Source organism: Aethalodelphis obliquidens, unplaced genomic scaffold, assembly GCF_003676395.1.
Source record: "Aethalodelphis obliquidens isolate GAN/ISIS:26980383/991018 unplaced genomic scaffold, ASM367639v1 scaffold70, whole genome shotgun sequence".
NCBI lineage: Eukaryota > Metazoa > Chordata > Mammalia > Artiodactyla > Delphinidae > Aethalodelphis > Aethalodelphis obliquidens.
In genome coordinates this window covers 4,887,329-4,913,980 of record NW_020838014.1, presented here as the reverse complement: position 1 = coordinate 4,913,980, position 26,652 = coordinate 4,887,329, and the positions used below count along the sequence as shown (strand labels likewise).

At 48.7% G+C, this 26,652-nt stretch overlaps 1 protein-coding gene across 7 annotated transcripts in view; it reads left to right on the top strand.

The window, feature by feature from the left end:
- The window catches only part of IGSF3 (immunoglobulin superfamily member 3), a 98,862-nt gene that overhangs the window by 650 nt on the left and 71,560 nt on the right, over window positions 1-26,652 (top strand). For 4 of the 7 annotated variants that reach the window (XM_027091043.1, XM_027091038.1, XM_027091039.1 and 1 more), the window contains exon 2: window positions 125-792. In XM_027091043.1, coding sequence (XP_026946844.1) covers window positions 750-792 — 43 coding nt within the window. In that variant the 5' untranslated portion in view covers window positions 125-749. Of the gene's footprint in view, window positions 1-4; window positions 793-26,652 lie in introns of those variants that run through there. The other 3 variants (XM_027091041.1, XM_027091040.1, XM_027091042.1) reach the window with 1 other exon arrangement.

The following is a 26,652-nucleotide window of genomic DNA, read 5'->3' as shown; positions in this document are numbered from 1 at the left end:
CAGACTGCAAAGGTTGACCGTCCTGGTCCAGGACCAGGTGCCCGGACCAGCTTGGCGCTCAGCCCCTCTCGCTTTTGCGGCGGCCGTGCTTGCCTTTGATAAATCTCTGTTGTGTTTGTTTTAGAGAGCTGCTGGCATTGTGGGACCGCTTCAGGGCTGCCGAACGAACGCCAACTTGCTTCGTGTGTTGCGGGCAGGTCTGGGGCAGGTGGTAGCCCCGTGATCCACCATCATGCGTGGAGACGGACTTTTTGATGAAGAAACCCAGAGCAGTCGATGCCGACCAGGGCGATTTGGCTGTCAAAGGTTTTGACAAAACCTGCCCCGTTCCCTTTGGGGAATCCGAATGAGGGAGATTACAGACACCTTCACTGCGAAGCCAAGGACATTTCTGTATAATCAGTGGATGAAAGGATTTTCTCAGACTCTTTCTTTCCTTTTCCTTGAGGATTAATCCACCGCAATCTACAATTACAGTGGAAACCACAAGGCACAGGATGTGGCACGAGCCTCCAGCGCCGTCCGAATTGTTTTGGACCCTTCCTTTAGCCTAGGGGAGTTTAACACTTGCCACCCGCCGCCCCTCCCCCACTCCCTCCTGCTGAGCTCTTTAACCTGTTCTCATTCCCTGAGTTAAGTTCTGTTTCCAAAACTGTCTTCTGGAGCTCTAAGTGGATTGCCAGAAATGAGAGATTAAGTGCTGGGAGAAGAGGAAGCGCCCTGTGTTGTGTCTCCTCTCAGCTGCCGACATGAAGTGCTTTCTCCCAGTGCTGAGCTGTCTGGCTGTGCTGGGTAAGTGGCTGCTGCTTAGCAGCGCGATCGATGTGAAAGTTTCACCTGCTCTTGGTTCCTGTAATTCCTTGTGGTTCTTTGCCATCAACACTCGGCTTTGGGGGACCCCGGGAGGCAGCGGTGTGTGTCACAGGTTGGAATAGAGCCCCATTTCTGACCCAGGAGGAAAGGTGGCCCATCGTTTGTTGTCTTTAAGAAGGAACATTTGCTGTCCTTAAGTGTCTGTCCCGGGCCCCGCCGTGGGGTCCCCCATCTATGTCGACGCTTTAGGGACTCCATGTGGATCGTGGATTGGTTTCTTGTATTTTATAAACATGGTGCTTCAGTGGCTTCATGTCTGTGTCAGTCCACATCAGTTCCTAATCCCATCCGAAGTGGCAGCGTTATTTCCACTCTCAGGAAAGTTGGTTTGGTGATAACGATGGTTTTTTTTGTTTGTTTGTTTTTTGGTTTTTTTGAGGGGGAAGTAAGCATGGGTGGAATAGGGGTTGAAGGGATGCTTTGCCCTACCTAAGTGATCAGTAGACTAAAAATGTTTGAGGGTCTAGTCATATGTCCCCTCACCAAAGAAGCTCAGATTGTAGTTCTGGGGGGAAGAGAGACTGGAGGAGTGGTGCCTGGTAGGGGCTGTGCTAGGATTGGGTTTTGTGACCCCACAGAAGGTTAGGATGGTTAGATCGGGATGGAGAAACTGGGGCCTGAGAGGTGAACCCTTGACACCTCTCTTAAGATTCCCTCCCATTGAAGAGTCCCCCCCTTTGCCCGACATTCTCCCATTCAACAGTGCTTTCCATGCCACTGAATGCTGTCTTACTCTTAAGTGTGGTATCTCAGGACACATCTTGGGTCTAGGATAAGCTCCCTGCCCGGGATTTGATGCATCTTCTCCCTCCATTGCCTTAGACCTCGCACGTGAGCACACCCCGCTGCCCTCTGGGTTCAGCTCAGTCCCCTGCATTCAGAAGAGGTTATCACTGCTGCTTGTGGTGTTTGCATCTCCACATCTAGGTGTCTTGCATTTATGGGACTTACTTGTGACTTAGTGGCAGTGGAGATTGCTTTCATTTGTTGTCTACACCCTTGCAAGAAGAGTTCACAGAAGAGTGGAAAAGGAGTGGACTTTGCGGTGGAGAACCTGAGTTCAGATCTCAGTCTGACTATGATTGACGTCTGAATCACAGTAAAATGGGGTGTACCGCCAAGGGCTATCTTGACAGTTAAAGGCTATAAGGTGTCCTGAAGGTCTTGACTGCTTTGAAAAATGTCGGGAGCACGTAAGTATGAGCCATCAGTGGTTCTCAAACTTGGGAGCATGTTAGAATCACTGGGGGAGCTTTAAAAAATCCCGATGTCCAGGCAGCGGCCCCAGACCAATTAAACCAGGTTCTCTGGGAAGGTGACCCAGGCATGAGTCTTTTAGCTCTCCTAGACAATTCCAGTGTGGAGCTGAGTTGGAGAACCGGTGTGTGAGTTCATCACTGTCAGCTCTGCCCTCCCCTCCTCAGCGCTCACAGGGACACCCAGTCTGGCGGCAAGTTTAGTCAGTCTTCTGTTCAGATGTGGGTCAGGATACAGTGTCTGTGTCTCCTGTATGCTCAGGCAGAGTCAAGAAGACAGGTAGCTTTCCATTCGCCAGTCCTAAGTATTGTATTGGTATTTGTCATTCACTTAGTGTGTGGGTTTAAATCAGTAATTAGCGATTCATGTGGATACAAGAGGACCAACAGGCGAGCCCTCCAGGAGGCTTGGGCATGGGGTTGATGGTGTGGCTAAGGCGGGAAAGAGGGCTGAGTGGAAGGGTGGGTGGGGCCCAGGGCAGGAGAAGGAATCACCAATGGGCAAACAAGGCAATGTGACATTTGTGCCTTTTGTTTCTCCTGGCTGCTCCAGAAATGTAAGGCTGCTGGCTGGTTCCCCTTCTGTTCACCCTCTGGGCCACCCTGGAGTGGAGCCCTGGCACTGGGCGCTAGTATCTTTCCTCCACTCCCAACCTCAAGTATAAACAGGTGCCACGGAGGAAAATGAGTGTCAAGGTGGTGTCAGAGGGGAACGGCAGCCGAAGAGCACACCTGGGTGAGAGTGGGGAGGTTTAGAACTCTGGACATGCCTGGGTTTTTGATCCCCACTGGTGAAATCTCGCCCTTTCTTACCACTCGATGGCTGGCAGCATGGCAGGGAGGGGGCCTCGCTACTACTTTGTTAACCTTGGAGACTAGAAGGTCTTTGTGGAGGGAGCAGAACCCAGGTTGGGGTCTTATTTCTTGCTTGTGATCTGGTGTGATCAGATTCATGTGTCAGCATTCTGGCTGTGTAATGAAAATTAATGTGTAATGTGAATTGAAAATAGCAGAGACTCTCAAGGTTTTGTGTCCGGATGGGTCACACGCTTGGAATAAAATTTTGTATGTAAAAAGTAGGACCAGTTTAAGTGCTCTGCAAAGTGAGACTGATACAGGTGCTGCCAGCCTCCAGAAGTGGCAATTTGAGAAAACCCTGTGACAATATGTGAGGGGCGTACAGGGTAGATCTGAGATGCTTGTGACTCCCTTGACATCATCAGACCCGTGCTTTCCGCTCCCTTCCGTTACCGATGTCTAGGACTTGGATCAGGTTCCTCCTTTTCTGCCTGCTTGGGTACCGATTCCTGCCCTCTCGACCACCGTGTCTTGTTTCGTCCTGTTGCAGCTCTGGGTGCCCCACCCAACTAGGCAACCATCAGCTGCCATGGCCACCCTTATTCCAGTTCGAAAGCGGTCTTAAGCATGGGCTTGGTTGAGCCAAGAGGATAGTAGAGTCTCCGCTACTGAGAATGGATGGAGCCGGCGGGGCAGAAGATGAGTAAAGAACAGGGGCTGGTGTGGACGTGGCTTGAGTGTGAAAGAGGGAATGAGGAGAGAAGGGGGTGGTTGTGTCTGTGCCTAGGCCCGGGGCAGGGAGCAGCCTGTGTGAGTGACAGGGACATGGGAAGGTGACAGCACTGTGGGGGAGACAATAGCATTTGTGTCTGCAAGAGCAGGAAGGGAATAATCAGGGGAGTTGAATATAAGCTGTAGGCACATAAGGCAGATTTCGATTTTGCATAACCATGAGGAGTTAGGCCTTCCAGACCAGTGCTGATGTGGCAAACAAGATGAAATAGCTTTGAAAGTGTTAGCAATGAAAAACGTAAGTGATGGGGACATCCCTGGCTCAACACAGAGAACTTGTGGATGTCAGATGGTCATCTGTGTTCTTCTCCAGTGGGAGAGAAATTTGTTCGTAGAGTTTGAAAAGCCTCTTGTTTGAATAGGTTGGGACTGAGGAAGTGATCACGACCTTCCCAGTTAGTTAGGGAAGGCTTCTTAGGGGAGAGGCCAGAGGGTGCTTCCAAAAGGGATTGAAAGAGACTTTGATGTTCTGGGGGGAGTGAGCTCAGAGGCAGGACTGGGTGATCAAAGGCAGAGGAGAAGGAGGAGGAAGTGGAGAGCAGCGAGGTGGCCTGGGGTAGTCGGGGGAAGGGTTTGGAAGGAAGAGGATGAAGATCGTGATTTACGGATGAAGAAACACCACTGTCCCCACAGTTGTCCCAGAGGCAGTGCCCTTCCCTTTTCTGGGGACCATTTGACAAGGGTGCCAGAGAAGGGAATTCTTGTCAGGACTAGGCTTCCTAAGATGCCTTTCAACTGTGTGAATCATTGAGCCACCCCTGGGCACCCAGGGCTGTGTTAAGATGTCCCAATCCCCTCCATTTGTCATTGCAGCAAGAGAATAACAGTACTACCACGTCTCCTAACTCTAGTCCTTACTGTGAAGCAAGTCCTATCTCATTAAATCCTCAGTCTTGCCAGCTAGGCACCTTATATTATCATTCTTTCGTAGATGGGGATATTGAGGTCCAGGGAGGTTAAGGAACTTGCCTGAAATGGTTTGAAATGATGCTCCACAGGGGTGGGGGTCCAGGTCCTTTCTGTCTTGTTCCAAGTGCATGCCTCTATTCCCAAGGTCATCTCGTGGTCCAAGATGGCTGTGCTAGTCCCAACCATTACGAAGGAGGAAAAGGGTTGGTGAAGGGCATGACCTCGTGCACACATTGCTTCTGCTTATATCCCCATTGGTTAGAACTTGATCACATGACCATACTTTGCTGCAACAGAGGCTGGGAAATGTCATCCTTAATTCTAAGTATCCAGCCAAAACTGGGGCTCTATTATTGTAGGGGAAGGAGAGGACAGAATTTTGCGGGGGACAGCTCTTGGTCTCTGGCACAGTTACAAAGCTAGGAAGTGGCAGAACAGGGTTTTGAAATCAGGACCATTTGGTTCAAATCCTGTGTTTTTGCATCTAACAAGTTGCCCCTCTGAGTATGAGGCCCCGCCCCGGGCCTCCAGGAAGCCTTTTTGGGAAGGCTTGAGCTAGATGAACCAACACTTGTTACCTGGGAAGCAACGCAAATCAGCATACAATTGAATGCTCAATATTGTGGTTTTAACAGTGGTACTGTAGTGTTTATAGAATGCTTATGTGCCAATCACAGCCAGACACTTTATAGAGCATGATCTTCCGTATAAAGTGCTTAGGGACCATCTCTGTCCAGTTCATTACTGTAGCCCCAGAACTCAGCCTTGTGCCTGGCACGAAGTAGGTATTCAGTTAAATTTTTGATGAATGAATGGTTTCACAAGGTAGGTGTTGTTTCTATGTTGACTCCCTCGATCAAGATGAGGAAATTCAAGGCTCAGGGAGTTCAAATCATTGTGCTCAAAGGGAAAGAGCTAGAAATTGGCAGGGCCTGGATTTGAATCCAGGTTGTCTGGCTATAGAGCTCGTGCTTTTACTCCACTGACCAGGGGTTCTTAACCTTTTTTGTGCCATGGATCCTTCTGGCAGCCTGGTGAAGCCTATGGACCCCTTCTTAGGATAACATTCTCAAATGCATAAATAAAAACTTAGGATAACAGAGAAAATCAATTATATTGAAATGCTGCCATCAAAATATTTAAAATTATGATACAGCAATGTGCTTCTTTAATAACCCATTAATAACAAGATCTACCAGCAGATCTAACAAGTACGTAATTTTGCGTAGTGAAGGGTGAAAATGATATTTTGAGGTATCTGCATCCACTGTGATGTGATATGAAAGTATGTATGATTTGTATTGTGACAGTCACAGGTCCTGGAAACATTACCATGATGCTTGCCTACATTCACAATTAAGGAACAGTTAACTTAGAGGTTCGTGAAAATGAAGATGTAATTTTTTTTCCCGTTCAAGTTCACATACCTCCTGAAGTCTGTCCATGGACTCCCGGGAAGTTCAAGGTAAAGTTCAATGTGGTCACTGGTTGTTGTTTCCCATAGGTCACTGGGAAAGACCTATGCGTGAGGACTTGGGCTGGGCTTTCAGAAATGGGCAGTCTTTGGATGGGGAGGGCATTCTCTTCCCATGAGAGTCCTGCCAATGCAGAGGAGTCAGCAGTCATAGTGGTGGCAGAGTGGCCCTTTAGGGATTGGAGAAATGACTGTCAGTAGTTTCAGGGACCAGTTCATGTGGGATGTTGCCGGACACAGAGAATTAGTTCAGATTGTAATGAGTTTGGGATTTGGGCTTAGACTGGGTCTGCCTTGAGCCCAGGCAGACCACTTCCACTGAGCCCTAGCCTGGGAACTGGATGAAGTGGCTCCACTTCCTGGCCTCCCATGGTCCCTGGCCTTGTGCATCCTGAATTATGGCTCCTTGATTAGTATTTGTAGGTTCCTTTGGGAGTTCCTCATTCACCGTGATTGGACACCTGTTTCTTTGCTGCTTTGATGTGAGCACAGCTATTCCTTGTAAAGGGTTGGATTTTAATTTAAGGAAATTTAGGACACCTGTGTGTGAATGACCCTATTTTTCAAAGAAATGAATGGTTGCATGAAAACCAAGCTTATATTTGTAGAAAATCACATGTTGCCAAATTCCCTCATCGAGACCCTTTTATTAAGTGACTAATTGTGGGCCACAGTGGCAGGCACTTAACAAAGACCATGACAATGGGCCTCCCTTAACTAGAATCCCATCCCAGATAAGTGGGATTTTGTTTTTACTTTTTTTTTTTTTTTTTTTGCGGCACGCGGTCCTCCAACTGTTGTGGCCTCTCCCGTTGCGGAGCACAGTCTCCGGACGCGCAGGCCCAGCGGCTACGGCCCATGGGCCCAGCCGCCCCGCGGCACGCGGGATCCTCCCGGACCGGGGCACGAGCCCGCACCCCCTGCATCGGCAGGCGGACTCCCAACCACTACGCCACCAGGGAAGCCCTTGTTTTTACTTTTGAGCTCCACTTTCAGGAAGGTGAAAATCACAAGATGTAGTAGCAAGGATTGATTCTAGAAATTGGCTTCCAGGCCACCATCAGCCCAGTCTCTACATCTTCCGCATCTGTAATTACAGTAGCAGGAGAGAATCATGAGCCTGGGGGCACTGCAAGATTCTGAATCAAAGATTAAATTATATTAACTCTACTCAGCCTGGGAAGTGGTCAGATGTATCTTAAAAAGCTTTATAATAGGTTTTATGATCATGAGAGTTGAAACAAAGGTTCTGCCTAACCCTCTATTAACCCTCTATGAAATTCACCCGAATACCCTATTTCCCTTCATCCAGGTGATGCAGGCTTTGCTGGAACACAACCATGTCCCTCCCCTCTAGGAGATGATAATCTAAAGCCTGGGGTAAAAAAGGGGTAAATCACTTTGCAGGTGGACAAGGAGACAGTGATATACCACGTGTTCTCCAAGGACAGTTGTCTTGTTGGGGAAGGAGAGGCGAGGCAAGTTTGGTCTTGCTTTCAGCTTAGCAGGAGGAGTGAAGGGAATGCTCTGTCCAGGAGAGGGATGCGACTGGAGTAGCTCTCGAGTGGTCAGTCTGGAAGGGCTTTCTGGATGGGCGGGAATTTTAGGCATTTATTTAAGTAATAGGAGAGTGAGGTCCTGGCAGAATTGTGGGGTGGAGGACACCGGGGCACAAGGGGCTGTTTTGAGAAGACTTCTAAAGGGGTGGAGAAGCCCGAGTGTCAGTGGGCCTGGGCCCTTAGAGGTGCTGGTGGGAAGAACTGGAACAGTCGGTTGGTGTGAGGTCTAGGTATTTGGATCAGAGACAGGTGGCAGACACCAGAGAGCTGTAGGTAGGTGTCCTAGAGGACCAGCGGGAGAAGTGGCAGGGAGGGCAGGGGGCATTACTGGAGGTGGGGGGTCCAGAGTGGAAGTGAAGGGGACCTGTTTCTGTACCGAAGGAAGAGCTTTTGTGTGTCCATCAAAACATCATCAGAGCAAAAACATTCTAACAAAACTGTGAACTCAAAGAGACTGGTGTCCAGTCTTCTCGTGGGACCTCTTCCCATCAACTTACAGGTCCCCAGACCTTCCCTTTATTAAAACAGAGGGAAGAAATCTGATACCAGCTATGCGTACTTTCCCATTATGATTCTTTCTTTTTTTATACAAATTTATTTATTTTATTTATTTATTTTTGGCTGCGTTGGGTCTTTGTTGTGGCATGTGGGCTTTTCGTTGTGGTGGCTTCTCTTGTTGCGGAGCTCGGGCTCTAGGTGCGCGGGCTTCAGTAGCTGTGGCTCGCGGGCTCTAGAGCACAGGCTCAGTAGTTGTGGCGCACGGGCTTAGTTGCTCTGCGGCGTGTGGGATCCTCCTGGACCAGGGCTCGAACCCGCATCCCCTGCTTTGGCAGGCGGACTCTTAACCACTGCGCCACCAGGGAAGTCCCCATTATGATTCTTTGATATGGTGGAGTATGTTCAGAATTGCCTTAAGTTGGTGTTATTTTCATGTATTTATTTCTGCTTTTGCTTGTAACACCCATTTTCCGCTACTCTGGGGTACGGTCTGTTCCTTTTCCATGGCAGCCTCTGCAAACACCTTCTCTGCTCTCAGCTGGGCACTGGCTCCTGCTTGTGTTATGCTGGTAACCGAGCCATGTCATGAGATGGGCTGCCTACCTCCTTCTCAGGGACCCCCTTTATTAACTCCCCTTCCCCCAAGAGCCCCATAAATTTGAAATCTCTGTCTCCCAGCCAGGCAGCATTGATTAAGTAGTATTAATCTGTTTTTTCTATGTGATAATCAGTGTGACCCCTCACATTGGATACAGTAGTCCAGTTTTAAAGCAAAATTAGTTTGGTGCTCTGGGTTGCCAGTGACCAAAGGAGACATAGCCTGGACCCATTAGGTACCTTAGCCCTGTGTCCGCAGCTTAGGGAAAGTGGTATCATGGTGAGGTGTTTTTGAAACCTGTAAGGTGGCCAGCTTCCTCACCCCAAGTGTTACTTTGAGAGCCCTAAGGGGCTTGCGTAACTTACTTAGGGGTTTTTGCCCATCAACTGGTTGCATCGGCAACCTTGATTTGACCGTTGCTAGGAAGGGCTTTTAGGAGGAGCAGGAACTGGAGACCTGTGTGTGAGTAACCATGGCTGCTTCAGGGCAAACCCCACCTTCCCTGTCCTGGCCAGTTACCACTTCCCCACCCCACATACCCACCCTTTCTAAAGACTTCCAGAGAATGAAATTTCACAACCTCTTAGATGTAGCACCCCCATCAGGAAGGAAATCTCGATTTTCACTGAAGATTTGGCATAATTTAAAACAAATAAAGTGCTTCAGGGTAGAATGTTACATAACAGAAAGGTGATGAGCTGTAAGTTGCAGTTTCACAAGATAGCTTATTTTTGCTTGCTCTATTTCTTTGACTTCTAATTTTTTGGACAGAGTGACATGTGAATATAGTTCTGTTGTAAAAATCCAAACAGTATCGACAGAAAGTAAAAAGTGAAAGTTCCCCTCTCTGCCCTGAGCCCCTTGTTGAGTCTGAAATATATTCTTTACAGTTTGATACACTATGTTCTCTCAGGCTTTTTTTCTATAATTTCTAGTCATATACTCGCACAAATATAGATTTTTTTTTGACATAAATGGACTCATACAGGACATATTGTTCAACAACTTGATTTTAAAGGGGTGATTTATTCCACTATTTTTTCAGTCTCAGTTTTATGGCCATATCAGAACTGATTTGGTTATTTTATAGCTAGAAGAAGCTGTAATTGGCAAAATCGTTGGGGAGTAGTGAGCCTTATTCAATAGCTATATAACAGAATAATTTTGTCTTGCTGTATCAAGAGCAAGAGTCATAATAAAAACACTACCCTTAAGTTTTAATGTACTTAAGAGAAATAATTGACTTGTTTATTCTGAATATGTTCTCTAGAAACACATACATTTAACAAATTAAGCACACATATTTTATTGACCGTCTTAGTTATAATCTTGAATTAAAATAAAGCCCATTCAAAACTTGTTAAGAGGACAGTCGTAAATACTGGATTTTGTATCCAATTCAATCAACTGTTCTTATTTGTTCATAGACTAGGAAAAAAATGAGAAGTTTTCCTGCGTTTTCAACTCCCACATGATTCTTCCATTTAGAGTGAGCTGGACTGGAGTAACCTTTATTTAAGGTTGCTGGCTACCAGACCTTCAAGGCCTTAACCCAAAGGAAGAGAACTTTTTTTCTTTAACCCTGCAGGAGCACCTATTGCTGTAAAAAGATGATCATTTCAAAGTGTTGGGTTACTTCTCAGGTTCACTGGTGTGACTTTCTTTAAAACCCTGGGGGCAAAAGCAGGTTTCCTGGGTGGTTCACCTTTAGACCTGATTTTTAAAAGAGTCGCTGTTTTGGAGGGGTGGTTGTCGGGTTCACATATCACAGCCAAGCCTTCTTAAACATCAGGGTTTGACCTGGCTACCACCCATCCAGAGACCACTAGAATCTCCTTACAGTACTTTCCTGAAAAGACTTCCATCTCTTCCTTCGACAAATATTTGAGTGCCTGTTACAAGCAATCGTTGTTCTCTTATCTCAAATACCAAGAACCGAAAGCTAGAATCATAATGAACATTTTAAGTAGTCACCTGATAGGTATTTTTAATCTTCAATAAATAGAAAGATTAATTAAAGACACTCTGACGTAAGGGAACTCTTTTCCTAAGGTAAGTCTTTTTTCTGACTATTTCTTACATCTTTTCTTCCTGTTTTGTTCTCAGCTCTTCATTAGCAGCCATGAATTACACATGCCCTGGGCAGGCCTGGTGAAGGGCCTATAGGAGTAAGAGAAGGGTACCAATGATGGTGGGAGACGTGCTTATTAACTGCTGGGGATGTTGTATTGGAATTGGGAATTGCATACTTAGCTCTGAACTTCTAGGAAGTCAGAACAAAGGAGACCTAGAATAGTCACATACTTTGCCATCAGATAGGAGACAGCGTCCACAGCCAGCTTTCTGCTGAGGACCCTGGTGTTAGGGGTATGGTGGTGTTAAGGCTGATCACCCTTACGTGGTACTTGGCCTCCCTTAACTCCCGTCCGGAGCCCAAGGCTCTCACCACGGTTGTTTTCCGGAAGCTGCTGGGTTAGCTCAGCCGGGTGGCACGGGACACACTGACGGACTCTTCCAGATCTGCACCTTCCCGGGGGCCTTCCCTCGACATGGGGTTAACCCTAAGGAGCCCTGATCTGCGCTTCTCTCCCTCGTCCCTGGTATTTCTCCCCTCTCGCCCACGTACTCTAAGTCTGCAGGTCCCAGGCAGGTTGTAAGCTGTGCCCGGTGGCGATGGCTTGAGCCCCGGAGCAGGCAGGGCTGCTCCCAGGAGCCTGTGCGCAGGGCCAGCCTTCTCCCCACGAGCAGCTCTCCTCAGAGGCCTTTCTGGTTTTCCGCAGTGCTTTTGTTCCGCGGTGGTTTTGTGTTGGTCTGGAGATGGATGGTCCGTTGCGGGGGTTCTGCTTCGCAGATGGACACGTCTGTTGGTTTATTAGAGGAGGGACTGTGCGGATAAGTTTGTTCTTGGCTCATCCCCAAGCTAGACAACCCTCCCTGACGCTGTTCAGAGATGATTTGCTGAGCAGTTTCTTAAGGTCTTCTGATGTTTCAGTACAGTAAGGTAGCTTGCTGGAGAGTTTGGCAATCTGTCTACTGGTATTGCATTACAAAAAGCAAGATTGCATTCGGAGCACCGGCCCAGGTCTTTCTCCTTCCCTGTGTCAGGATGGGGGATGACTTTTAGCTGGGTGTCCCCGCACCCCTCGGCTGGGAGAAGCAGCACGCGTCGTAGCCCCTTTCTCTCTCACACTCCGAGTCCAGGTCCATCCACTCCACCCCCCACGCCCAAGGGTGGATTTCTAAGAAGGTTGAAAGTAGGTGAAAACGAATGTGGCTCAAGACTTGAATTTATTTTAGAAGACTCTTTGCAGATCTCATTATGCATAATCCCCTTATTTTAAAGGAGAATTATTCTGGAGGTGATGAAAAGACTGATGGCCTGGGTGGGGAGAGAGTGGAAGGAGGCCTGGAAAACTCTCCCAGCAGAAGAGAAATTCTGGGTACGTCGTCTTTGTTTTAATTAAAACGTTACGCAACACAAACATTGCCTTCCCACTCTTAACCCCACCACAGAAGAGCTGTAATTTCCCATATTTGGAATCTAGGGAGAGCCAGGCCACGCTTGAGGACAAGGCCAGATTCAATCTATGCTTTGGGGGAAAGTAAGTAACTGTGAGAGCCGGAAGGGCGGAGGCATTTCTGGCGAATCTATGGTTAATGTATGTGCTTCCTTGTCATAATTTATTCAACAGCCCCCGATGTCCTGGAGCTGGTGCTATGCCCATCAGTAATCTGACTCTTGTTTTCTTCTGCATATTTTCCCTTTTTCAAATGTATAGGCATTCAGGCTTTAATCAAGTAGGCTTTTTCTCTGTCATCTGTAACGGGGAATGACTGAAGTCAGGTGGAGGATTTTAAGTAACTAATCACTTAAGACATTCAGAGCATAATCTCCCCTAGCCCCTGATCATGCCTGCATCCCAGAGATTGGCAAGGTTCCGCAAAGGGGGCAGGACAGGGGCTTTGGCGTCCTTCGGAGAGACCGGGTGTCCTCCTTGCTGGCGACAGAGTTTTGTTTGCCTTTGGCATGGGGACAGGGCCTGCTGATCATTTGCTATGTCAAGAGAGTTTAAGACGTTCCATGAATGTGACCAGTGTTTTACCAAATCTCTGTGCTGGTACAGCGAGCAGTGACGGGCCAGACACGCATGAAGGTACTATCCAGGCTCATTGATGTCTCTGCAGTGTGTCAAGGGCTGGCTCCCACGGAGATGCCGCAAAATAGATAGGAGACCTGCTGGTTAGTGGTGTTCACCGATGTTTTTCATGAAATTACGTCAGGTCAATCAAAAGATCAGGGGTGCGGGGCCTAAAGTTTTCACGTGCTTTGCTTGGAATTTGAATGTGACTTCATCTAGGTGTCACGTATTAGGCTGAATTGGATTACAGCTGCTCTCCAAATTGTCATTTCTTTATTTTTTTTCCCACCCGCTCTCTGATGTTAGCTCTGGTTCTTGCTGCCCGAAGTGTCCTGCAAAAGAATTTGGTGAACATTCCTCTAAGGGCAGCCTTTGATGCTTCGTCTTAATAGGATCGTAAAATCCCTAACAACGTAGACTAACGAGGAAGATTCGTTTGAATTAGAAAAATGTCCGAGTTACCAAATATTTCTCCAGAACTTCACTGTTAGTACTTTTAAGTAAATACTGGAACTCAGACTAGGCTAATAGAGCACCTGCTGAAGATCCTCGGGGCATCCTGCTTTAGGAGAGAAATAAGAAGGATTTGCAATTAACCTACCAATTGTTCATGTAAATGGCGTTTCTGAAATACGAGGCTGTGCTTAAAAACAGTTTGTTCTATTAAGTATTTTCAATAATCCCCGTGAAACCCCATGTACTTATGCTGCTGGCAATATCTGTGTGGTATACGGAGCTGTCTTTCGAGGACCTAATTCAGCCTTATCAGCAATGTTAGAAATTCCAAGTTGGTGAAGGCCCTGACACTTACGTCCCCAAATTAGTTAGATCACTTTGCCGGATGCTTCCACAGCACCTGCACTTGTCTACTGTAACATGAATTAATAAGTTTAACAGATATCCAGTGCATTCTGCTACGTGTTTGGCTGTGTGTTATATAGAGGAGACAGAGCCATCCTTGTGGATTATAGGCGTGCAAAGAAGTCAGGCAGTAAACACATAAATACGCATATAATTAATTATAATAGTGCAGCTAAACTGTGTATTCCTTTCTTTTCTTTTTTTAAAAACTGAGATGACTTTTTTTTTTTAACATCTTTATTGGGGTATAATTGCTTTACAGTCGTGTGTTAGTTTCTGCTTTATAACAAAGTGAATCAGCTATACATATACTTATGTTCCCATATCTCTTCCCTCTTGCGTCTCCCTCCCTCCCACCCGAGATGACTTTTTAGTTAATGGTTTAATGCACTAGACTGTAAGTTCCATCAGGACAGGGAGTATGGCTGTGTAGTTGGTCATGGTGTCCCAAGCCAGTTGCCCGGCACAGAGTAAATAGTAGGTTGAACTGTGTGACATTGCCATGTTCGTAGGTCAAAAACGGTCGAATATCGGCAGCGTCATACAGTTCAACCTAATATTGCTCCGTCACTGTGTATCGAATGTTGCATACGTGTCATGAGTTCTGAGAGTGGCTGCATTCAACACAGTTTTCTTTAGCCACTGAAATCCCAGCTCTACAGTATTTGAAAAGGAACTCCAGAACTTCCAATAGGTAAAAACTCACGGACCTGTGATGTAGACGTAGGGCATCTGTGAGACTTCAGAGCCTTGTGTTCAGTATATTTTCTATACAGTTCTTTGTGCATTTTCCACTCAAGGGTGGAGGCATGTGCCTTTGGGGTCTGGACTGCTGTCCGTAGCCCAAAGAATCTGGGAGAATGTGCTGGAAAGCTGAGCTGGGAGGCAAGGATAGGAACAGGTGGCCTGAAGAGGAATGAGGGTGCAGAGACCTGTGAGCCCAGCTGAAGGAGTCGTCCCTGACCCTGAGTGAAGGGAGGACTTGTTTTCAGAGCCCAGACCTCCTGTGCTAAGGTATTCTTGGTCCACAGACTTATGGTGCCCATGATGTGCCCAGAGAGCAGCTAGGCACTGGCAGGCCTCATTGGGAACCTCCTTTGTGCCTGACAGGCTGTGGGCTGGATGTAGACCCCTGGCCCAGTGGAAGCAAGGGTTGAAATGAGGAGAAGGCCCAGCTGGGCCCTGCTGGGAGAGGCCCAGCCCTCTGGCCTGGGGCCCGCTCCCTGGATGTGGAACTGGGAGTCAGGCCAGTCAGGCCCAGCCTAGGGTTTGGACCGGAGCTTCCCCACCTCCTCTGCTAAGTCCTTCTTTGCATCTGTTTGGATTTCATGGCCCTCTTTCCACTTTCTATGCACAAATGTCCAATTGTGCCACTCTATTATAATGCTCACTGTTTTCTCACACCCACAGGATAATTCCTCGTTTGGCTGAATTCCACCGATATTTGTTGAGCGTCCATATGTGCCAGTGCAGGACGGGTGTGGCAAGGGAGGGAAGACGCAAGGACGCATGACGCCGGGCCCTGCCCGTGGCAGACACTGTTGGTTACCTACACAACAGCCATTTGTTTTCTCTTCTTGTTGGCAGAGCTCTGATTTCCTTTGAATGTCATGCCTCCCTCCCCACCCCCCTGCCAACTACTCAAGGAAAGGTAACTCTGCTTTAAGCTCCATGGTAAAAGCTGGTGGATCCAAGCCAGTCATGGATGCCCATAGTCTAGATATGGGCGTGTGACATCGTTTTGGCCAGTGAGATGTGAGAAGTCCTCTGGGGAGGTCGGGGAGTGGATTCTGGGAAAGACATTTTCTCTCTTAAAAGGAAACACAGAAGGGACAGCTCCATGCACTAGATTCTTGGAAAAGAGGCAGCCATTTTGTCACCACGAGGAAAAGCAAATCTGTTGAGGCCATCCGAGGGGAAAAGGTGGGAAGAACCAGGGTCCTTGATGATAGAGGCACTGAAGACTGAGCAGGCCGACCTTGCACTTTCTGTCATCACTGTTTCAGCCGAAGGAATTGTAAGCAGTTAGGGTAAGGAGTCCCCGGAGGAAAAGAACCAGGCATGGCTTTCTTGACATAAGAGAAGCCATTTTGGGCCTAAGTTACTTTGGGATCTGAGCCTGGCCACAGTGCTTGCCCTTGAACAGACCTCAGTAGTTAATAATCTTAAGGGAACAAGAGAATGCAAGAACTGTTATCAGGCAAGAGATAGTAAGTATATAACAAAGATAACAGATCAGTTATAAAGACTTCCACTTCTTTTTCAATAGTGAAGATTAGCCTGAAGCACTCAACCACCAGATCAACTGGAGCCTAAGGGATGATGATGTTGACCTTTTCTGACCCTCGTGACTTCAGTCAACTAAAGCTTAGACTCTCAACCACCCAAGCCCCTCCATGAATATCAGTGTACCCTGAGCTTAAAACTATCCTAATTTTGCTGTTCGGGGTGACACTGCTTTGGGAAAGACCCCCCGTGTTCTCCTTAACTTGCTTCAAGTAATAAATCCTTCCTCCTCCTGAGTGTTGGCTTGGTTGTGTCTTTCTTGGTTGAACACCCACCAAGAGGCAAACCCAGTCTTTCGGGTGAGAGAATTGCTGTTTTCCACTACGTACAGTTGAAGGCAGCATACATCAGCCACTCCCTCAAAGGAGCCGGAAATAGGATTTACACTTGTAAAACAGTACAATGTAGATTCTCATGAGAAGGCACACTAGGCAGAGACAGCGCTTAGCCCTGTGGTAAACCAGAAGAGAAAGAGGTTAAGTATGTTAGTGGGAAGGACTCAGGTGAGGAGGTCGTATGTGGAGTGGATCATGAGGTAGGATGAGGATTTGCACAAGAAGAGTAGGAGGGTGGCGTGAACAGACCTGTGGAGATGGGAGTGGACGTGGCTGTGGCAGAGAACAGGGAGGTTACGTCCTGCCTAATTCCACAGGCAGATTCTAGAGCACTGCAAATTGCAGGCTTAGAAGGTGACCCTTGATTTACACAGTGGGGAGGACTGTGGGCCCCTGAGCGGGGGAGAAACTAAGAAAGTGGACCTTGGAAGGGAGGTTTAGGCAGCCGCGTACCAGGTCGATGGCAAGGGAAGAAAATAAAAGCCGAGTGACCAGTTTAAGCTCCTGGGATAATTCAGTTGTTGGTGGTGAGATTTGAGTTGGAAGTAGTAGGAAATGGGAGAAAATATCAAAGGAAAACTGTAAAGGAAAGTAACTGTTGAAAGAAGGGAGGATTGAATGAAGAGATGATTGAATCTTGCGTCTAGAAGATGACTGTAGGAGTTTGAGTGTGATGACTTGACATAAAATGGAAATTTGGAAGAGGGGACCGAATTTAGGAAGATGCTGTCTGTTTTTGCCACTGGGGTTTTGAGGTAATGACGGAAGCTCTAAGTGATGAGACCTTGAATTCATTTGAAAATAGGGGCTTTACCTTGGGAATGAGAGGTCTTAGGACTTAGACGATGTGGCAGAGACAACAGCTCACCAGATGTGCACGCACCCCTCCAAATTTGTGCTGATTTTTTGACACTGTGTGACTAATGTGAGCCAGTGAAACGGGTGAGGAAGTGACAGGTGTCATCTCCTGGCCGAGGCAGCTAAGAGCCTGTATTCCTTCATTTTGTCCTCCCCTGCCACAGCATCCTTGGGACCCAGGGCCAGGGGCCGGGGGTGTGGCCACAGAGGGAGGAGTGCCGTCCTTCCAGAATCAGACTTGGATCGCTCCACCTTTAGCTGGGGATCCTTGGGGAAGCCAGGTCTGGAGCTGTAACAGGGTGGCGCCGCTGACGGCTGTTTGTGATCCAGGTGATAGATAAGTGGTCTTCAGGTTACACTTTTCCATCTGCTTCTGACTTGATTTGCTCAGAGATCCAGGAGCTAGAGCTTGCTGGCTGGTGTTTATTCTCTCTCTGGGTCCCTGAGTATTTTTGGAGGGTGAGTTTACTGCCACCCCCAAGGCCCTTTAGCTTAGGGGGATCCTTGTCCCTGAGCCGTGTCAGCAAGATGGCTGCTCTCTCCCATCGGTCACCAGAATGTCAGTGGCTTGCAGAGGGGAATGTTTTGGTGACTGGTATCCACTGGTGACCAGCTTGAGCATCTCAACCATCCAGCTATAGGTGGAGCTTCAGGAAAAAGTTCCAGACCTCTAGACTAGACGAAGAATGAGGTACGAAGCCCATCTTTTTCGCCTTTCCTAGCCTGAAAAGATTCCAAATGTGCCTTTTCTTAAAGGCTCAGGAGCGCAGATCTCGGCCCTTGAAGCACGGGCGCGCTTTGTTCAGTGCCGGGTGCATTTGGCCCGCCTGACTCAAGTTGTTTTCCGAAGGGCAGGGGCCCCGATGCAGTGCTGCGAGGCATTTGGCATCTGGTTTTCGTCAGGCAGCGAGTAAAAGTGCAGATGCTGAATCTGATCTTGCTTTAAACAAAGCAGAGTTAGACACAAAGGAAGGGCCTTTGTGCGGCGCCTCTCCTGCTCCGATGTAATCTCTGCTGTGTCCTGTTTCTCCTCTAACTGAGAACTTTGACTCTGCAAATAAATACTCGGAGGAAAACCCTTCAGACCCGGGGACGGCCGGCATGGGCCACCGGGGCTCTTCTTTATGATTTGAAAATTTAAAGACAGGGACAGACTGTTTCTTTTTCCTGTTTCTCGTGGAGGGTTGGTGTTTTTATTTTCCCCCCACTTTCAGCAAAATAGGGCTGTCATATATATTTGTCGATGCTGTCCTGTTCATGGGCTCGTTTTACCCACCACTCTCCCTGCTTCCTCTGACAGGCGCAGAAGGGCCAAGTCTAGTCCCAAGAGGAGCTGTCTGTCAGCCTGGCCTTTCCTTTGTCCATCCAGTCATCCATCCATCCGTCCACCCGACCACCACTCGATAAGCATTGGTTATTCAGCCAGCGGTGTGATTTGGAGCAAGCTACTTAACTCTTCTAAGCGCCCATTTCCTTATCCGAACATAGCAGGAGCCATTCATTTGGGTTATCGTGAGACTTGAATGGAACCGTAGGGGAGAGTCTTAATGTGGGAGATGCTGCGTAAGTGGTAGTTGTCACCATTGTTGTTCAGGACCAGGGTGCCACCCTAGTCAGCTGACGGCCTCAGGTTGGCCTTAGTTAGATAACGTGGTCATTTGGAGGTTGGATTTAGGCCACAGTACATACTGCTGAGCCATTAAGACACCACCTTTGGACCACATTGTCACCTCCCTCGGGATATCTTGCTGTTCTTGTTTCAGTCTTGGCGAGGCCATTGTGGGTGAAATCTCTGAGCCTTTGACCAAATGGCCCCTGGGCGTTCCCCAGCTTTGGTGTTCTCTCATGCTGACAGCATCGGGTGGCTCTGAGGGGTCCTCCCCCCATGGTCTGGGTGGTGCTGCCTGGGTCTCCCCTGCCCTGCCCTGCAGCAGTCACCTCTTTTGCCACCTGCCACACCTCCGCCTCTGATGTCCCCCAGTGTGTCAACCATTGTTCCCCCTTCTCCATCTCCTCCAGCACCTGTTCCTGTCAACACTGCTGTCTCTTGCCTGTTCTTCAAGGTTTCCTTCGTTTTGCGTTCTCTCCCAGTGCTTCAGGGAGCAGTGTTGACATCCTCTGTGTACTGTACTGGGCTTTACTCCAGAGAACCTGCCCTGGCCCTGTGAGTGTCAAGCAAAAAGGATGTAATTAGACCGTCCTGGAGAAAGGGAGTGGTTTATCACTGGGTGGCGGGGAGGGTTTGCGGAGATAGCAGCCTTACCTGACTGGGTGTCACCTGAAACACTGGCATCTAACAGGCAAGAAGGCTCTACCCGGCTTTCCTGAAGGACCCGCAGTCTTGTTCCCAGTTTCCTTTGTTGCCCAGCTTAGCTGTCTGCAGCTAATGCCCTCTCTGCATTTCACCCCTGACAGCTCACTTGATTCTGCCTCGGGCAACTTTAGTTTCCTGTGGGTTCTCTTCTGGGGCGGCTTTCTGCCTCATTCCAGCTCCATTCAGAGAACTGAGGAAATTCTTGCCTTCGTTATTTTTAAAATTTATTTCTTTTTAAAATTTTATTTAATTACTGGCTGTGTTGTGTCTTTGTTGCCGCACGTGGGCTTTCTCTAGTTGCGGCAAGCGGGGGCTACTCTTCATTGCGGTGCGTGGGCTTCTCATTGCGGTGGCTTCTCGTTGCGGAGCACGGGCTCTAGGCGCGCGGGCTTCAGCAGTTGTGGTGCGAGGGCTCAGTAGTTGTGGCTCACGGACTCTAGAGCGCGGGCTCAGTAGTTGTGGCGCACGGGCTTAGTTGCTCCGCGGCACGTGGGATCTTCCCGGACCAGGGCTCAAACCCATGTCCCCTGCATTGGCAGGAGGGTTCTTAACCACTGCGCCTCCAGGGGCAGTCCCTCGCCTTCATTATTCATGAGCCCAAACTAACCCTGTCTTGGCTGGAACATGTTTTGTGTTAAGAGGAACTTTCAGAGTAAAATTAGACGTAGTAAAGAACTGGCACCATGAATTTCCAAGCCTTTTAAAGTTCCTAGAAGTCCTTTGGATCCATTCTCTCTTTTTGACCCCACCCCCACCCACCCCCAAGTCCCCCCGCTTCCTCCTAAAGATACTGACGATGGCATTTAACCAGAAGCCAGGGAAAGGAATGCTGTGTCCTGGCGCCTGTGGGAAGTGACGGGGAGTGGCTGGAGCTCGTGTTCTGTGTCAGAGCCCAAGGGTTCAAAGGGGTGGGGATGAACCGCAATGTGTCATAAAGGAGACCTTGTCCTGCCCCAGCTTGGCTCTGTGTTTAAGCTGACGACTTTATAGGGAGATGATGCCGTTGTGGGAAAGCACTTCTGTGACCCCTCGTTAACGTAGAGGAAATGAGAGACCTGGAGGCCACAGCCAGGCCGGCCTTGAGCAAAATGGTCAAGCGCGGGGCTGTCCCACCCACCTCTGTGCTGTCCCCAGCCTCAGCCCCTTCCCCAGCAGCCGCCTCCACGAGCTCCCCGACCTGCTCCGCGCCCCCAGGCTGCGGCCTTTCTCCTTCACCCTCCGCAGTGTTTCAGTTCCTCACCGGGTCCTCCGGCTCATCCCCGACCCCGGCTGGTTGGAGGCTGTGGGTCAGTGGAGTCGCTCACTCACACTGGGGAGGGCGGGTGGGCAGAGGCTGACACTCATGGACCCCCACTGGGTGCCAGGTCTGTACATTCGCTCACATCCTCCGACTTCATTCTTGTCGTTTCGAGCCAGGGGACCGTGAGGCAGCCCCGTACAGATGGCATAGTTGGGGCCCGGCAAGGTTATGTGATTTCCCCAAGTCACAGCCAGCACGGGCCACTTCTTTGAGCTCCAGTTAAGGAAAAGGAACCTAGTATTGTTTTCATGTGCTTTATTGTGGTAGAATGTACATACAACAAAATTCACCAATTTTAAGTGTACAATTCGTTGAGTGTTGACAAGTGTAAACAGTCATGGAAACCACCATCACAGACAAATGTAGAATGCTCCCATCACCCCCAAAAGCTCCCTCCCCACATCTCCAGGTCCAGCAACCACTGACCTGATTTCTGTAACTGCAGTTCTGCCCTGTCCAGCATGTGGTCCACATGGAATCCTACAGTACGAAGTCTTTTGAATCTGGTTTCTCTCGCTCATCAAAGTGCTTTCGACATTCATTCATGTGGTTGTATGGGTCTGGTTCATTCCTTTTGATTGCTGAGTAGTATTCCATCGCATGAATGTATCCCCGTTCGTTTCTCCACTCCCCAGCTGATGGACGTTCGGTCTGTTTCTAGTTTGGGGCTATTATGAATAAAGCTGCTCTTCTGTGTGTCAGTCTTTGTGTGGACGTAGGTTCTCATTTGTCTTGTGTAAACACCAGGAGTGGGATTGCTGGGCCATATGGTGAGTGTGTTGAACTTTATAAGAAACTTCCAGATCGTTTCCCATGGTGAGGCGCATCTCACGTTCCCACCAGCAGAGAATGAAAGGGACCCGGTGCATTTGACTTCTAATCTCGGACCTTTCTGGTCAGACTGTAGTGTCACTCGCTGCTGTTTTAGTGGCGGATGGTTAACGAGTCCCGAGCCGGCCCTTCTAAGAGCGGGTGTCTGGAGAGGTTTCAGTGTTTGGAGCCAGTTGATACGGGGAAGGCCAGGCAGGGCAGCCTTCTCCTCTGACGGCCGTGTACTCCACGGACGTCCTCCTTTGCTGGCTTTCCCTTTGGCCGTCACCTCGGTTCGCAATTCACAGTCACCCGTGGATTTGCGCTGCTGTAACCGGGGCCCTCTTGCAGGGCGGACACCGGAACATTCTGCACATGCGTTGTTCCCTTCCCCAGCCATCGTGGCCCTGTGGGCTAGCTTCAGGCCAGAGCTGGAGTTGGAGACACCCTCTCCCCAGCGACGGCGGGAGCGGCAGCCACTGGGAGCCATGGGCAGGCTCCGCGCTGGAGGGCGTTTTGCTGGGGCCTGGAGAGCCGTTTGGCGGCCGCGGTTTCACGGGCGTCTCAGGGCTGGAGCTTGGTGAACAGGCACCCAGCGACGGCGGTGGCCTGGATTCTTCTCCTGTTTTGTGCCGAGGTTTTGACAGAGCCCGTAAATGGTAGCGGTGGATGCAGTTCGCCCTGGTGCGGCCTCTGGGGGAAATGGAGAGGAGGAGTTTGAGGACCTGTGGTTGGGTGTACTTTTTTCTTCACTTGTGGCAACATTTCCGGAGCGGTGTTCTTGGTAGGGGTCAGGATGGAAGGAAGCACAGGCCATCCTTTCTAAAGGAGTGGGAGTGCGCAGCTGTTTGTCCTGCGGCACGTGGACCGTGGAGGGGCCTCGCCACGTTGGGGCCACAGGTTTGGAGAGGTCAGAGACCGCTGGCAAACCCGCCCGTGGGGGCAGAACGAGCCCTGCCCTCGGAGTGGGACGCCCTGGCTGCTGCCCTTGCCTTGACTCCTACTGACTTGATGACCTTGGGTGAGTCACTGACTCCCTGGCCCTTAGCTCCTCACTGAGGAGTAGGAACAACATCCCGGTGGCCCAGGGATTTGGATGCCAACCGCCCTGCCCACAGGGAATCCTCCTGAGTGCGTGAAGTCCCTTCCTGCAGCTATAACCTGGCCTCAGCTCCCCTCCCTTCCTCTCCCCCGGACCTGATTGCTGTCCAGCACCCCCCCAGGAGGACCAGGCATGGATGGGTGCCCCTGGGGCAGGCCGGCACCAGGTGACGTCTGCTGAGAACGGTCAGCCTCTGAGCACCCAGCCTGGAAACTTCCTGCTTGCTCCCTTAGACTGGCAGGAATAGATGCACAAAAGAGGACAGAGCTGCTGACGAGCGGCCCAGAGTCGAGGACACAAAGGACTGCAGGGGAGTGAGTCAAGGCCCCTGAAGGTCCTGCCACGAGTGTCCATCCAGATGAGATCTCAGTGGCCCAGGGGTGTGAACAGAACAATTGCCGGGATTCCAGCGCAAGGAGGATGCTTTAGAAGAGGGAGGCGCAGGACTTCCCTGGCGGTCCAGTGGTTAAGTCTCCGTGCTTCCACCGCAGGGGGCGTGGGTTCCATCCCTGGTTGGGGAACTAAGGACCCGCATGGTGCCATGGGAGGGACGAGAGCACTGATCTGGGAGTCTGGAGACCTGGCCTCTCTAAGTCCCTTTGTCAGGAACTGGTCGTGTGACCTTGGACAGGTTGACCTCAGCTCTGGAGTGCATTGCCTCTGCAGAGGAGCTGGCGCCACAAGCCCGGCCCCTTTCACTGTTCACACTGTGTTTTCCGGACCTGTGGGCTTTGTTACTGGCTGCTAAATGCCTGTGGTTAATGAATAATTGCTTCAGGGGCAGAGGTGGGCGAGTGACGACTATGAGTGAAGATGTGTGGGACACACGTGTGTGAGATGATTTTAGGCAACAGCATTCCGAGGAACTTGGAAACGACTTGCTAAGTGGTTTTTGCTGCAGGCTCGATGGCAGGTGGCCCTGGTGGCCCTGAGCTCCCAAGGCCCGCTGGAGCCGTAATTGATGTCGCTGCGGCCAAGCCTCTGCCCTGCACCTGCCGCTGCCACGCCCTGCCATTCAGTACACTTCAGACATCCTACGTCCCAGTTGAAAACCACTGGCTATAATTCTGGTTGAGGCTTTCCCTTTTCCACATTTTCTTAATCCAGTTGAGCTAATCTGCCTTTTCCTACCTATGTGACAGGAATTTTTAGCTCCCTCTCAGGTCAAGTTTTGCTCTGTCTAGAATTCCACTGTGTTTCTTTGGGGTTTATCTTTTATATCCCAGGCATCCTGACCAACTCCATTGCTTGGACCCCTGCCCTGTAAGCGTGGGGACTCAGGTCCTACCTGCTTGGAGGCATCCAGAATTCTAATATGGTTCATGATGATTCCAGTTTCACTCAAAAGCCTACAGTGTGACCTCTTATCCTTACTGAAGTCATTCCAGACTTAAAAGCCTAAGGACCATTTTTTTTCCACTAAAAAGTTGTGTGTGTGTGTGTTTTTTTTTAATGATGTTAACAGGTAATTCATGCACATATTAAACAACAAACTTGGGAGTATGAAAACAAATGTTCTGTAATTCAAAGTAAAATTTCATGGAACAAACACTTGAGTGATTTTGAATGGTGATCATTCTATCAATCCTAGTTTAAAATCTGATAACATTTTATTAGGTGCTGCAGTATTGTAAAGGGTCATCAGAAACACCAGTTTGAGAAATAATGTTCCTAACTCTTCTGACTTAAATCACAACACAATTTGAAAGCCCCCTCTTCCAGCTTCCTTTTGTCCTCTTCTACCTGCGGCTCCAGGCTCTGCCCTTTCTGAAGGTTGCCTTCCTTCCACTGTTACAGGGGCTCCTCTTTGTTGCGTTTTCTTTGCTCCAAATGCAGCTGCTGCTTTTCCTTATTTTAATTTTGTATTGTGGAAAATTTCAAATATACACTAAAGTGGAGAATATAGGATAATGAACCCCCATGCACCTATCACCCAGTTCTAACAATTATCAGCTCATGGCCAGTCTTGTTTTATGTGTACCCTTGCTCACTTCCGTATCCTTTCTGTATTATTTTCCAGAAAATCCAAGGAAAACTTACTCTACTCCCATGTGTTGTTGAGAACTCTTGCCCACTAAGCTGCATTTATTAGTAATGTATTTTCTCATTTAAAAATGATTTTCAGAATAACAAGGAGATAACATTTCATCCCCATCAGATTGGTGACGCTGTAATAGTCGAACAATACCAGGAGATGATGAAGATACAAAAAGAATACTTAAACACTGACCTTGGGAATGTAAAATTGGTGTACCAGTGTTGCAGAGTCATTTGGGCAATGTCTCCTGTGACCAAAGATACCCCTAGACAAACATCTACAAACATATTTATTGCAGTGACATGTTGGAAACGTCTGAAAAATTCATCAACAGGAAAATGAATTTAAAATTTGTGATACAGATGGTGGTGAATATTCCTGCAATGAACTGTGATCTGCAGCGATCAGAATGAATTCACTAGAGTGACATATGTCAGCAAGGATTACTCTCAAAAGTGTTTTGTCAAGTAAGAAAGATGCAGAAGAGTACATACAGTGTGATGCCATTTTACAAAGTTTGAAATCATGCAAAAATTATTAATACGTGTTTGGATACATACATATATAGGAAAAGCATAAAAATGCATGAGAGTGATAAATACCAAGTTCAGAATGTTATTTCTGGGGTGGGTAGGGGTAATTGAATTGGGAAGGGACTTGATAGGGACTTGATCAGTGTCTAATGCTTTCTTTCTTTCTTTTTTTTTGCAATTAATTAATTAATTTGGCTGCATCGGGTCTTAGTAGTGGCATGCGAGATCTCTCGTTGCGGCATGCAGGCTCCTCCTCTCGTGCGGGCTTCTCTCTAGTTGGGGCATGCGGGCTCCAGAGCGTGCAGGCTCAGTAGTTGCGGCGTGTGGGTTCTCTAGTTGTGGCGCGGGCTCAGTCGTTCTAGCATGTGGGCTTAGTTGCCCCATGACGTGTGGGATCTTAGTTGCCCGACCAGGGATCGAACCCACGTCCCCTACATTGGAAGGCAGATTCTTAACCACTGGACCACCAGGCAAGTCCCATAAAGCTTTCTTTCTTGAAAAAAAATCTAAAGCAAATGTGGCAAAAATGAGGATTTGACTGTCTTGGATGTATACAGGTATTTATTATTCTCTATACTTTTCTATATATTTTAAATACTTTCTCATTCAAAAAGTAAATTTAAGAAATGTGTAATTGTTCTTCATCTTCTGACGAGCTTGAGATGGTCACTGTGTCACATGATGTTGTCAGCATCTAAACCAGAGCTCAAAAACTTGTCCAGTCCTGAGAAAATGCTTATTTTCTTTGTCATCTAATGACATTAGATCACAGTTTCTCCCTAAATTTAATGGATTCCTAGAAGTCCATGACTCCACATATTTTCCAGACGCTCATATTGATGGCAAAAACCAAGTAATGAAGCCCTAAGGATTTGACTTAACAAGCTTACAGAAGAAGCAATTGCATTGTATTTTCTTTTTCCTGTTGGAGAAGGTGAGGACAGTGTGAAGAGGGGAGACTGAGGAGGGCATCCTGTCTTGCCTGTATGGGGACTGGTCCTAGATGAAGCTTCTTCCCTTTCAGCTGCAGTTGGTTAACACCTGTTTGCACTGGAATAGGCTGGATGGGCCTTGGAAGAGGGAGGGTTTAGATAATGAGAAGTGGTTGACCTGATGTGTCGCAGGATTGAGGGCCCATCTATAGTGAGACAGACCCCTCAAGACCTAGTCCCTGCCCGCCATCTTCACCTCTGCTCCCTGCCCACCTCCATTCATGCTCCCCTTCCAGCCAGAGAGCCCACACCAGCCCTGTGAGTGAACTCATCCTTGGTTCTCTGGCCTCTGGCTTTGCCCGTGCCCTGTCTTCTCACGTGGCATGA